At 35.6% G+C, this 14602-nt stretch overlaps 1 protein-coding gene across 3 annotated transcripts in view; it reads right to left on the minus strand.

Annotated features, from left to right (window-relative positions):
• Nucleotides 1–469: 469 nt before the first annotated feature.
• LOC128671239 (uncharacterized) overlaps nt 470–14602 on the minus strand; it is a 64011-nt gene continuing 49878 nt past the window's right edge. For all 3 annotated transcript variants that reach the window (XM_053747561.1, XM_053747563.2, XM_053747562.2), the window contains exons 2-7: nt 6426–6622; nt 5687–5815; nt 4448–4567; nt 3713–3875; nt 3262–3390; nt 470–2843 (exon numbers count right to left, since the gene is read on the minus strand). In XM_053747561.1, the coding sequence (XP_053603536.1) occupies nt 2606–2843; nt 3262–3390; nt 3713–3875; nt 4448–4567; nt 5687–5815; nt 6426–6622 (976 nt within the window). In that variant the 3' untranslated portion in view covers nt 470–2605. The remainder of the gene's footprint in view (nt 2844–3261; nt 3391–3712; nt 3876–4447; nt 4568–5686; nt 5816–6425; nt 6623–14602) is intronic.

Here is a 14602-nt window from a genome sequence, read left to right on the forward strand (position 1 = left end):
CTGTTAGTAACTAGCGGCCCGTCCCGGTTTCGCTTGGGCAGAACCATAACAAATTATACAATCAAATCCTTCCTCGGGAATCACACTATCTGTTAGAGAAAATCGTACGAAAATCCGTGTTGACAATTTTTTTTAGTTTATCGCTTTTTTACAGACAGACGCGACAGGGGACTTATTTTTTATAATATTTAAGGATAACACCGATAATATTTTTTTATTGTTATCGTCCTCGCGGTAGATATTGAGGTTTTCAATAGCTATAAACGTAGGTAGTCCGTTTAATTTGCCAAACACGCCATTGTGTGTCTTTCTTATGTCTGAACGTAGGTACCTACCTATTCCCGGTTGCTTCCCAGCTGTTGAGCGTCCAGGCGAGCCCAGGGTCCGCTTTCCTACTGTTTCGTCTCCTTGACTTCCCAGCGGACCATTGTATCATATATATTATAAGATAACAAACAGTAAAAGCCAGTTCATTTCAAATTTGTATTTCCATTTCTTTCTTATATTTATAACAATATTAAATAAGCTTAATTTAGGTAGACGTATTTAATATAATATATAAGATTTAGGCGTGGCACTTAACTACTGATTATAAAAAATTACGTTTCTTACGATTCCAAATAACTTGGGCCAATAAATGCCTTCATCACAAAACTTAAATCGATAAATTACGACTTAACTTTACCGATTAAATTCTAATATATTAACACGTGGACTATAGCTTTATCTACATTCTCGCCTCTAATTGTCTTTTCTGAGCACGAATTTTTTTTTCTCAACCCATTTAAAAGTGCTGAGCGTAAGCGTGTATTATGTACAAGGTTTATTTTCTCTTCTTATGATGGGCACACTATCTTATGAAGAGAAATGCCTAAAGTATTAGTTTAGGCAGGTACTTTTTCTAATAAGATGAAATCCAAAGAATAAAACGCGTCACTGAAAATACCTTTAAATGAGTCATTTATTAGATTATGGATTGATTATATAAAAGCTATTTACGATAGGTGCCTCATACTTCGAAATTGTACCTAAGCACCTACTTACACAGAGAGAGAGAATGAGAGAGGTGAAATCATTGCACATATTTAGATGTAGAGCATGTTTGTCAGTATTTCTTAGACAGTCATACATGTTAAGTCACTAATTTTCAATGAAATTTACGACCGACTATCGGCACTTTCATTCAAAAGTTCAAAACATAATGCGTTCAGCACGAAAATGAGTTGTTTTTTTTTTTATAAGAATTTAAACGAATGAAACGACACTACAACTTTTCATGGACGCGACGATTTATGTGTTTTGGCATCTCCTTTTTGGCTTAATCACCAAAGTATGACATGAGTGTATTACACTTTTACATCTGTAGTTAGTGCATGTATATTGTATAGTCAATTGCTAAAACAAAAATATCACATTTCGGGACTAACCTAGGGTATGTGTTTGCATGAATTCTTAAAAATACTTAACCTATTACGTTAGAGTGCGGCTTCACTGCTCCGTTACGCTTTGTTCTGTTAAACTGCAACATAAGTCAATATCTAACCTATAAGTTTAAATACGAACGCAACACAGCCGGACCAGTAAGGCGGAACCCTTACGCGTAAATATATGTTATACAATGGACGATCTCCTATGAACATCGTGCTTAGGGTACGACACCTAACCTACTGAGCCAAATTAATACAATTTGTTCACATAACTACACGACAATTTGAATAAATTTACGTTAATGTTTCCGTCAAAAAATATTGGTAACACATACCAAATAGACTAGAATGCGTATGAGAATAGCGTAGAATACAAATAATTAGTAATAAAAACTTTTAAAATAAATTGAAAGGATTCAGTTGGAAAGGTTATGTTTAGTGTCACATTGTTAGTGTATCCCAATAAACAATTTTATTCATAGAATCGAAATCTTACATACATGCCTGTATAACAAAAATACCAATTTAAATAGAATGAGTTTGTGGTCAGTAATATGATCTAATAGAATAGGTATAATGGATACAAGATAGGTGTATAAATATTAAGAATAACTAACGTAAATATATTCTAAACCTAGGAAAAACTAATTAGAGACTTAAATATGAAAAATCTCAGTTGTCCTTCGCTCAATACAGTCGTCCATCTAGGTATTACTAGTAAGAAAATATGTACCTATTAATAAATATTTTCTCACTAGATTCCTATATATGAATAATATAACAATAATTTATCTTTAGACCCAATTCTCATTTCTCCAATCACACATACTCTATTTGGCGCAATATATTGCTATGAAGAAAGAATTGATAATTTTACGCTTTTGCTGTATTGCTGAATATGCTTGCGCCTTTTCATTTACGCAGAGCAAAATATGCATTGTATCTGTTAAATGCAGATCTAATTAATTCGACAGTTCATTAACTGTTCAAACGGTGAGCTAGCGGGAAGACGAATGTGATTGAGCAGATATTTTCAAACAAATTATGTACAAGATTATTCCGTTGTAGTCCAATGATCACATTGTCACGCCAAATATCCAAATGAACGTATCACACCCGTCTTTGAACAAATTTGTTACTAATTTATCTAGGTAAACATTTCACATTTTTATAAATTGTTAACCTTTTTCGTCAGGAATGGTAATGGAAACGGTGTTAGGTCTGACAGGTTTGTAGTCCTTTTGTCTATGGACGCTAGGGAGAGGCGCGCTTCGGGAGATTTCGTCGGAAGTGGTGAGTTTACATTCGACGACTCGATAGTTGCACGTGGGCGAGCCGCAGTCGAAGTCGGGGCGCGTTATTGAGTTCGGGATGTGGTCATCATATGTCTTCGAGTCGTCCTTGAATGGAGGACAGCTGGAATAGAACAGAAGATTTTGATAAAAATCTCCATAAACTAGGCAAATATGTTTGATAAAATATGTAATTGAGAAATGGCGCCCAACGTGAGACTATTTTACTAACGATAAGTTTCGTTATACTAATTCCTGTTGCATGTTAATAAAAAATACTATAAGACACTACTACTAACACTGAAAAACACTCTCGGTTTAACATTGACAGAAAAAACACGAAGATGGCGCCCAACGTGTTACTTATTAATGCGGAACATTGATATTAAAATTTTTAAAAGTGTTGCATATTACAATGCCGAGAAGAATCTAAATATATAGCAAGCCATTATTCAAATAAAAGTTATGAATAAATCTAGCTAATTTGGTCATGTAACGTATGTTGGTCATGTAATGTACATACGACATAGAAAAGATAATACCTTAGAGGTGGCGGTGTAGGTGACCGTGAGAGAGGGAAGCTGGCCACCTCGCGTGATATTGCCAGGGATTTGATGGACCCGAAGGTTTGTTCTGGACTAAGAGGAGCGCCTAGTACCGACGCCATGCACCTGTAATTAAAAAAAAATGTCTTAAACCAGAATTTAGGACCAAAATACACATATTATGTCTTTTTTGTTCTTTATGAAACAGCACATGCATTTTTGCTCGTAGCTTCGACCACGGTAACCTATGTTTGACTTAAGTATATTCTAAATAGGCTCCATTAGCAGTGAAAGCGTGGAAAGGAACAGACAGATTGACCTGGGTATTCGATGTTTATCTATAGTATATGTATCGTTGAGTATCCCATAACACAAGTCTCGAATACTCCGGGGCTAACTCAATCTCACAATCAATGTGAATTGTTTATAAATATATTTATTTACTCACACGACAGAGTCCGATGGCACAACGAACGGTAATGGTGGGGGACACGGGGCGTCGGCCCTGGCTGGCGAGGCGGGCTCGGCGCTGCGCGGACACCGCGGCGCTTCCCCGTCCTCTACCAGGCCCAGCCAGCTGCGGAGCCTCAGCCAGAGGCCTGACGGACTGCCTGGAATGGAACATTTTTCATAATACAAACATTGATAAAGTTGTTGTTTACTAACGAATTTAAAATAAACAAATAGAAAAAGTCACAGCCACGAGTTTTCGTGGCAGTCAAATAAATTCAGCTTGATGGATGTAGTACTTAGTAGGTATTCTACGTAAGTAAATTCAAATTATTAGACATATCTTCACTTAAAGTAACACATAAATACATTATACGGAATTCCCACTACGCCCCTATGTAGGTACTACTAAATTTCAAAAGCTAAAGTTTGTCGATAATGAAACTGTTGAGCTGGTACCAAATTCTCCAAGTTTCCATAGGGAACGATATGAGAAAACTTCCTGCAAGTTTTTTTATATGTGCGTCCACTACCCCATGTGATTTTAGCCCCTCGACACAGAAAAACTAGGCCACGCTGTGATGTCGATCGCGTGCAATGTAGGTACTACGTATGTTCCCATATTTGTTACTATCCCGTAATAATTAGTTTAATTTTTATCTTAGTTTTTTTGTTTATTTCAAACTAGTAAAGTAATAGTTAAAGTAGGTAATAATTTAAAAATGACACTTACGAGAATATTTCCTAGTGTTCTGTGGACTGAGAGGGTAGAAGTCTCCATGGATGGGACAGTTGTATGCCAGCCGGCGTTGCTTACGCTGGGCTGCGCGCATCAGTATACATAGCACGATACCTGAAAAAAAAACAATTATATAAAGTATTATACATACATGTGGACATACGCTCATATGATAGCCAATAAACAAGAAGTAAAAACGCGAAAGTTTTAATTCAAGGTGTGCCCTATGTAAACAAAACTATTTTTGTTTAGAAAGTTGTTTCGGTGAAATTTGCTTTAAGGGCAGGCTAAGATCAGCATATCTATCTATTCTATTCCGAAGTTGCTCTACGGGGTGGGAGTCCATATACACAGCCGGATGAGCCTGCTCAGGAAGAATATAGCTCCAAATGGTGAAAGAATTGCTAAAATTCTCTTAAGATTCTTTTAGATAAAGAGTTCTTTAATTAGTACCACCGTACATAATTATCGATCCCTTGTGTATAGTTTCTGTGTTTCTACACAGTGTAGTGTGGATAGTACAAACGATAAAGGGATCAATAATAAATGTGTGACACGTTTAAGAATATTTTTAGAATACCAAAAACATGCTTGGATCCGAAGTACGTATAATTTGATTTAATTTGATTTCTGTCAACCAATATCAACATAGGTACTTTGTTAGTGTACTAAATGCCAGTGTTAAATATAGGTAATGAATGTTATTATCTTATTTATTTTATGAAGGAAAACGCCTTGACATGATGTCCACATTATAACATGATGGCAGGAAAGCCAGCGAAAGACATGAGTAAATATTTTTCCACGCATTCGAGAATTTCGAGAAGCAACAATATTTGCTACACATTATATTATAAATGATATAATTCTTTTATTGCTATTGTGTCAGTATTTTTTACTATTAGCTTCGTAGAGATAGTGTGACTAGCTAGTTACACTACTTATATCTAGTCTAGTCTAGCTAGACTAGCTAATGGTGATTTCTGCTGAAAATTCTATACAATTTTCTGCATATAAATTCTCTATGTGGGTAATTAGATTTGCATTTGGAACCTCTATTTTGACCATATTAATTATTAAGTTTACCTAAGTTTATTGTAATTAGATACCTATTGAGACACCTAACTCTACTTAAACTTTTCCTTTATTTATGAATTTCGTGTGTATATATTTTTTATGGGATTTTTCATTACCTACAGTATATCTGAGTTGACTAGTATATGGAACACTTACCAGCAATGGTCATCAAGGCCCCGGCGACGATGCATACGGGCCCCAACACTCGGGAATTACCGGTGAAGGCAATCCTGGCCGCATAGTGGTCAGGCTCCTCATTCTCGCCGCAACCGCGATACGATGCCGCTGTTGATCAAATTACAACAGTAATTACTATCTATACAGGCTGTAAGAAAATACCTATACTCGATGTTTCTAAAAAGTGTAGGTTGGAGTGATTGGAAGATATTAACCCCGCCCCCGGGGCTTCGTTCCAGTGGGAAATGCGAGATAAAAAGTACAGTTATTCCAGGTTATTTTCTACTCGTGTTCCAAATGTCATAACAATCTCGGTTTGACAACCTCGGTGGCGCAGTGGTAAGGTTCTTGCCACTGAATCGAGAGGTCCCGGGTTCGATCCCCGGTCGGGTCATGATGGAAAATGATCTTTTTCTGATTGGCCCGGGTCTTGGATGTTTATTTATATATGTATTTATTATAAAATATAGTATCGTTGAGTTAGTATCCCATAACACAAGTCTCGAACTTACTTTGGGACTAGCTCAATCTGTGTGATTTGTCCCAATATATTAAAAATCGGTCCAGTGGATTGTGCGTGAAGAGGTGACAAACAAACGTACTTTTGCATGTATAGTATTAGTTGGGATTGGGATGTGGCACGAGTAGAATTTTTAATGTCTTAACTATTGGAACATCGCGTTAATACAGAATGAAATTATCTTAAAAATAGACTTACCAGTTAGCACGCAGCCAACGAGCATAAACAAAATCCCGAAGATCGGTAGAACTATCTGACAGTTGGCGGCAACGACAACACCAGCGACCGCCAGCCCGCCTTCCACCTTCTCCACGCGAAGCCGGGAGATGGCCGGGGGGCAACGCGGCTTGCCCACTGGTGCCCGGACCAGAGGCTCCCCTGGTGGTGACGTCGTCCTGTGAGCAAAGGAGAGGGAAAATTAGCCCTAGACGAAATAAATATGAATCTACATCTACTGTAGTGTAGGACTACCTTAAGTTGATGTAAGGTTATATGTCAGTTTGTAATAAAGTTGATTGAAGTCTAATATGAACCGTCGTATCAATTAGTATACTGATATAGCGCATGCAGGGTCGCCATGTAAAGGACGTCCTTTACATGGCGGCCCTGCCTGCGTAGCGATGCGCCGGTTGCTACTTTTAAAATATGAATCAACTGATTAAGGATAACGAATACCGTGTGAAGTGGAGGATAAAAAGTAGGAAAGTGGATTGAGGGTTCTACTGGGAAGCAACCGCTCAGATGAGAGAGAGTAATTAATAATTGTTTTTGCCAACTGCTGATGAATATATGCCTCTCTTCATCCGACACTTCACTTCACTTGTTCTAGCGCACCGTTCAGCGAGTAATTTGCTCCAAAGAATATGAACACTTTTATCTTTACCAGGTGTAAACATGTATGGGAAACTATGCAATGGTTTTGGTCCTGTGAACGAATTCTTCTATGACTTACACAAAGTGGATTCTAAAGAGTTGACTCACGAATTACTTAATAGTTGAGAGGAGTTTTTATTCTGGGATAGCGGAAGTGTCCCAGCCAGTCATTGTCCAATGCCTCGATAAAAAAAGATCGCGACGAAACTCATTTAGCTATGAAGATTAAGCTCGAAGGTAATTTTTAAAATATAACTATTATTAGGTAGTTATATCTATCTAATTGTACATTTAAATAATTTCGGGGATATTTTCTTAAATATGTTTTTAGATTTCTGTGTACTGATATGAGGTTTTTTGTTGGACCTCTCCAAGAGTATTTCTGGGATCCGGATCAAGATAAATTATTATCTTAAGATTGTTGATTACTGTATATTACTGTGTTTTATGGAATTTGTATACTTGGCATAAATTTTTGGTACTTGTTATGGCATTTTAAACTAAAACTACCTAAGGAAGTACCTACCTATTGAGCTGGGTGAAATGCCAAGAAAGATTATTAATATATTCAAATTTATTTGTTAATTAATTAGAGAGAGAAGGACAATTATTTATAGCTAGTCTATTTACACAAACGTTTGCGACAATTGGCGCACAGGAACATAATTAGCGTAATTTTAGCTCAGACTTGTTTCGCCAACTACTCTATGGGCCTAGCCGAGCTAGACAGCTATTTCTAAACCATCAAAATAAAGTCATCATGACTGTGATTATATTGTCAACTATATTGTCAAACAACAAAATCTAAATAACTAAGATAGTTCTTATTTATGTACATTACAGTAAGGGATTTGTAGAAAGTCTAGCAGAATCCAAGTCTTTGCAAACCCAACCCACTAATAGCACCGCACATGTACAATTACGGAGAGCTATAAATTAAGACTTTCAAACCAGTTAGGTTGCTTTTCTCCCAGCTGCAATTACTAAGTCAGATACTAGAGGTCGCTGACCCTTTGTATTCCTATAAGGCGCCTGACAAATGATACTAGTGTTGATCTGTTCACTAATAACTTTAATGTATGGATCATACAACGTGCCTAAGATTTGTACTATCCTACATTCACTGGGTGTTTTGTAGTCTCCACTCCACTGAGTATCCTGATGATATTGCTATGAGTGACTACTACTGGAGAATGTATGTATGTCTTCTTGTGGGTTCATCACTCATATTGTCACCATCATTGAAAACACAGAATTTTGTTGCCAGGTGGCTCTTTCTTTTTAAATATTGCAATAAGCTTTTTTTCTTCCTTTTATAAATACTGTAATAGCATACACATGTACCGTTGTATTTAAATAACAAATAAATAAATAAAATTATTAAAATTGATGACATCGTTATTGTAACCACGTACTGCAGTAGAAATTTACGACGCAAGGTAAATCTCTGCCAAGATGCCACATGAAATGAAGACATAAATAAGAAAAAAAAAACATCATTAAAGTCAAAATTACACAACGCAGCCATTGCATCGTAAACGGTTTTGTAAACATTTTGATTTGGAGGTTAGGTCATAGAAATGTAGCCCTCCCTCTGTATAGAAACTACACGTGGTCGGTGTCCGACCTCACACTTTTCAGAGAAAGTGTCCAATCGAGGCAAACTTTAAAAATTAATACTTATTACGTGAATATGCGCTAAATTGTGACGCTATGCACAAAATGTGCAAAGGTGTATAAACGCCTATTTATAAAAATAATGTACCGTGATTTTTCTTAATAGCAATGATGATATATTTGTGATTAGTTTTTATTTCTGTGCAAGACATTAGTTAAGAAAATGTACGTTGTAAAAAGCAGCGACAAGTGAATTGCAATCAGCGACTGGTGTTAACACAGGCCAATGACATCACACTTTTACACACAGACTTACAGCAATATTATCACCCGGATATTTGCCTATTTTATTGATCTAAATCCGAATATACTGAGCACTGATATGTAGTCAAAAATTCATGGTTATTGTGTAAAACGATAGTCATCAAGGCATAGAACCTCATGAAGACTACCTATTTTGTTTAATGCTAAGATAAAATTTGCATTCTTCCTACTTCTGAAAAATAATATATTTTTTCAATGATGTCAATGATACATACAAGTATTTGTATTCGGCTTGGTTGTAGACTATACTCGTATAAGATCGGAAAAGCTCTACGTGCCAGGGTTGTGCTTTGTTTTGAAGATTCGACTATGATTTTAATACCGGTCGCCTACCTGATGTCAACCCTCTTTGAGATTCCTGTCAAGGCTGTCAAGGCTTTTAATCCCTCGTATGACTTCCACGAATGGATAAAGTAGAGATGCAGGATGACAGTACCTAAGGATGTCACAGTTAAAACTTCTTTAAAAAATGCAAACGTCATTAGAAATTATGGTTCATGGGACAAGGACATGACTGGTAAACGTGTACGATCCGGCTTTGTGACGTGCAAAAACATTTACAAGAGCACGTGGCATAACGTGGCTATTATCTTGTGCACCGAGTAACTGCATGCACTTAGACAACCATTTACAACATTGGAAAAGTTAAAATTAAACTTTTGTAAGAAATGGCCTATACAAAACAAACTCATCTAAATCGGATCTTAGAGATTTGAATGCATGTATATATCCATCCATAATACATAGGTACCTACAGATGCACATTTTCATAAGTAACGAACGAAACGAGTAAAATATATGATCTATTTATTGTACTTCATACGAAGATATTAATATGGAGAAATAAGTTTTCTATTGTTTCATGTGGTTAGATTATAGACCAGTCATGGAAGTCAATAAAATCTAATAAAATACTGTATAAAACCATGGTAACCGCGAAAGACTAAAATATACAGTAAAATGGTGGTGTTAAAGTGTATTAATGCGTTTTTAAGCGCTCTTTTTATGATCTTATTTTTAAGAACGTCTTTTCTTAAATTGATTTATTTCACATTTTATAGAGTAAATGTTTTAAAGTAGTAATTAAACTAGCTAATGTTCAGATACAATATTAAACTAGACTCTTGAATCATATATTCAAAGAAGCAAAACATTTGATTTGGTTATGTAAATTAATTATTCTGTTCGAATGTACCGCTACAGTTCGATTACATTTTTTACTTTAGAACTAGCACAATCTGTGTGATTTGTCCTAAAACTATAAAATAGGTAGCTATTGTTTTTAAAATTGTTTAAAGAGTCGAAATGTTTTAAATTATATAATTTATAAGTGAACTATTCCAAATATTTTCACGCCTGATTGGCACAATGTATGAATGTCATGACCACCTGATTGTAATACTGTATTCTGACGAATAAATGATTTTAATTCGAATGACTTTTGGTGTAGAAATTGTAAGACCGTGTGGATTACTGTATTGTCGTATTTTGTTACGTATTCTATCAAAATCAATTTCGTGTTTTTCCACAAAGATGTAACATCAAATGCGTAAATTGGAACTAATCGTACAATCATGAGTTGACGCTGAAAATGTGAGATTTATCAAATTAGATTTTATCGAACACGTGAAACGAAACGTGCCCTGTTGGCACTGGCGACTGTGGAGCATTCTGTAGAGAAATAAATTCATTACACCGCATATTTTGATACACAAAATCTAGCTATATCTTGTGTAGTGAATTTGTTCCCATGTTTTAACCCCTCGCGTCATTATTATATTTTATTGTAACTTAGATCTAAGCATAGGTATATAAATATTTTAGTGATAGTATTTAGTAATACCTTTATTTCGGTTTGTTTATGAAGTCGGGACGGGCCGCTAGTGAAAGATAAATTTTAAACATTGATTCGATAAATCAATCTCATAAGTACCTACCTAATTAATCCTAAATGAAAAAAAGAAGTTGCAAGATAGCAAACGGGTAGACCAACCAATTAGAGAAAGAAGCGTGTTGTTATTTAGAACAAAAGCAGGTCGCATGATCACGTCACAATTGTTGATGACAATGACTTATTCATTCTCATCAACAATTGTGTCGTTATAATGTCGTAAACAATTATTCATTGACTTTCATAAACATTGATGAGGCGGTTTGATTGTGTTAGGTGCGTTTCAGAATTGACACCCTTGTATATTCTGCGTATCCTGGGCTAAGAAGGAAATCGGGAAAACGCAGCGATTCACAATCAAGCTAGCCATGCTTAACTTGATTGTCAGTACCTATCTAGATTACCTACTAAGTTTGAATGATTTTGATTTTAAAATAATTAATCTGTACTGTGATAATGTAAATTTTATGAATGATTGATTTTGGACTCCTCCATTAAGAAAATTGACGGATCGTAATGACAGCACGGCCCCGCAGCGGTCGAATAATCGAAACGCTCTGAGAACCATATTGAACACACCCCAAAAACTCTGAATTTCAGATCCCACTTTCACATCAAGTGGAAATTCAAATCAGCTGATTTTCATACAGAACCAACAGGCCAACAATGATTCCGGTTGTCCGCGGTCACTCGGCCGGAACGTACGGTAAACGCCGCACTGGTCCGGAACTGCCGTTTTTGTTAGCTACCCATTCTTCTAGCTGACCCGTGCATTCATCACGGTTGTCTGTTACCGCGTGTTTCTCACGGGGCCTTGCTAATTGTCAGCTATTTGGTCGTATTCAGAAATCGGTATACCAATGTAAACGAATTTTTGTTTGCTATCAGGTCATACAGCGAAACTGGAGCATTTGTTTGTAAAATAAGAAAAAAAAAGAACTAATGTAAAGTAAAAAACAAATCATAATTCCATTTTCAGATGCTACTCACTTATTTTTGAAAAAAAAAATGCTGGAATCATCTGAAATATCTCAAGCTGCCTAGATTTCTATTTACTTAGGTTATACTGGATCACAAAGATTTGAGATACAATGCTTTAACAATTGTTTTCGGTAGCCGGCTATCGGTCACTATTAAACGTCGACGAAATATAAGTAAATTATATCATTAAAACTGTCTCAAACTATCTACGTCCAAACGTACGAAAACACATGAAATATTAAAACCATCGGTGAAATGACGTACGTAAATTAAAACTCGGGAATAAATTATGAATAATTTATTAAAACTTGTGTCTGTTGAGTCTACTACGCACTCACGCCGCGTTTATTTCTGGAAGTTTATTCTTGTATTCTTAGGGGGGCAATTTACTGTTATTAGCCCCTCGGCTCCAAAATAGACACCCACATGCAGTGGTTAAATTGTTGTATCCTCTGAGTGAAGGCCACGGTTTGTTGCAAAATAAGTTTTTTGCGAAAATGACATTTTTGACACTTTTATTTTTGTCAGAGACATCTTATTGCGTTCAATGCGTGACAAAAAACCATTGCCGTGCAGTAAACCGTTTAGTTCCTTCGTCGAGACTCGTTCCTGGTCGCACCATCAGGTAATGCTTATCATAATGATACATTGTAATACAAACTAAACGTGTGTGCCAAATTTCAGCTCAAACGGTTGAAGATATCTACTTCAAAGTTGAGTTACAACGATTACACCCGAACATACATATAATTACAATAAAAGTTTGTAAAAATGGACATGTGTGAGCGAGCACTTTTATCTTCGTAAAGATTTGTTACTTGGAATATAGTATATATATATACTTATAGGTTGAGCTAAGTATGTTACTCGAAAATCAACGTATATTTTATTAACGGAGATCATTGTTAGACATTGAAAGGTTAATAATGTTATTTAAACAAAAGACAATGCTTTTGAGGTAAACAAAGGTTATAAGTACAACAAAATTACATTAATTTACACAGTGAAAAGTAGGCTGGTCCAACTCATCGGACGACGAAAACTTTTTCGAAGAACTGAATCGAAGAAAGAAGAATATATATATATATATATATATATATATATCGAGAATTCGTTATTATACATAGAGCAAAGTACCTCCTTCTTGCTATTTATACATTTATCCAACAAATTATTTAACAATCCACAATAGCTTTCAATAAAATATGCAAAAAAAAATTGTGCGCTTTTAAATACCCATTCATACAAATAGGAACCTTTTTTCAATGTATACTTATTCAAATTAGTATTAAGATTTGCATTCTAGATTTATTCGAGCTTTCCCTTCGCAAAGCTTTGTAGTCTAGTGTTTTTATCAGAAATTTACATTTTCCCGGAATATGTTATCCTTGTTAGTCTTTAGAAAAAGACAAATAAAGGTGTTGAAATGTTACTGAAACGCTGAGGTTAAAGGCGGATCCAGTATTTATTTCTGGGAGGGGCTATACCTAGTAGTTATGTCAATCGCTTGAATGACGCCCTCCTAAAGTGAATTATTATTGTGGCACCACACTTCCTGATTACCTCCTTGGTACTTTGTGCAATGGAGCACTAAATTTAGTCAAACGAGAGGACAGAATGCGTGTGTCATGTCGACGGCATTCATTTGACACGAATACAGTGCAAATGTCTTTTTCCGGCATTAACTGGGTAAAATGAGGCCCGTTCCGTTCTCGGTCTTAACAAGAACTGACTTGTTTCTCGAAATATCAGTGTTAAATATTATATTCAGTATCAATTAATAATTGCAAAATCAAAGAAAAATAAATCGTCCATGTACAAAATCTTGTGTTACAGTGGAACACTGTTTGTGTAAACAACCAAACTTGATTTACATACTGATTCTCAAACTAAAAACGGTTTTGATTTTTTAATTTTTGTTTTGGAATTCTATTAGAAATGCGGCTGATTAAAAATACTTGTTTTATAGAACTATAACTTAATTACATACACGCAAAGAGAACAATGAGGAATGTAATGTATACTGTCCACATAATCAGAATGTAGATACAACACGCTTTGTTTGTTAGTCATACTGATTGTGTTATAATTAAGGATAGATAGCAAGAAATAAACGCATCAGAGAATGCAATGATGACTTTTGTTTAATTCTACACAATGACAGGCAAGATATGTCAAATATTAAGAAAATCTGACTACGATTCACAATACAAATAAGTCTATTAATGATAACTAGGTAGGTACATGTGTCTATTCCGTAAATAGATCAAGAGCTCGCGGGAAAAATAATACAACAGTAATTACACCTATTCGCGTTTGTTGAAAAAAATAAGTATAAATAAAATTTTAAAATAAGCATCTCCGGCACCATTTTGCTATTTTTCTTAGAAGAGACAGAAAATCTATTTGTTCTTTCCTTGTCTCTCAGTGTATGTTACATAAGATGTTCGATAAATGAATACCTCCTAGCAAACGTGCAATGCCATGACCCAGACTTCAAAATCGCAGATCATACGCCTTCGAGACATTCAACTGTGAAACTTTCGACTTTTACACTATAACGGTGGTCTGGCCATCGCAGGCTCTTGATCTAAAATATAGTTGAGGAAAACTGATAATAAAATTCGACTTCGGTGACCTCAGTCGAGGAAATTGCAATTTTCGAACCATTAGGATAATAGCGGTCATA

This window comes from Plodia interpunctella, chromosome 7 (genome assembly GCF_027563975.2).
Source record: "Plodia interpunctella isolate USDA-ARS_2022_Savannah chromosome 7, ilPloInte3.2, whole genome shotgun sequence".
Lineage (NCBI taxonomy): Eukaryota > Metazoa > Arthropoda > Insecta > Lepidoptera > Pyralidae > Plodia > Plodia interpunctella.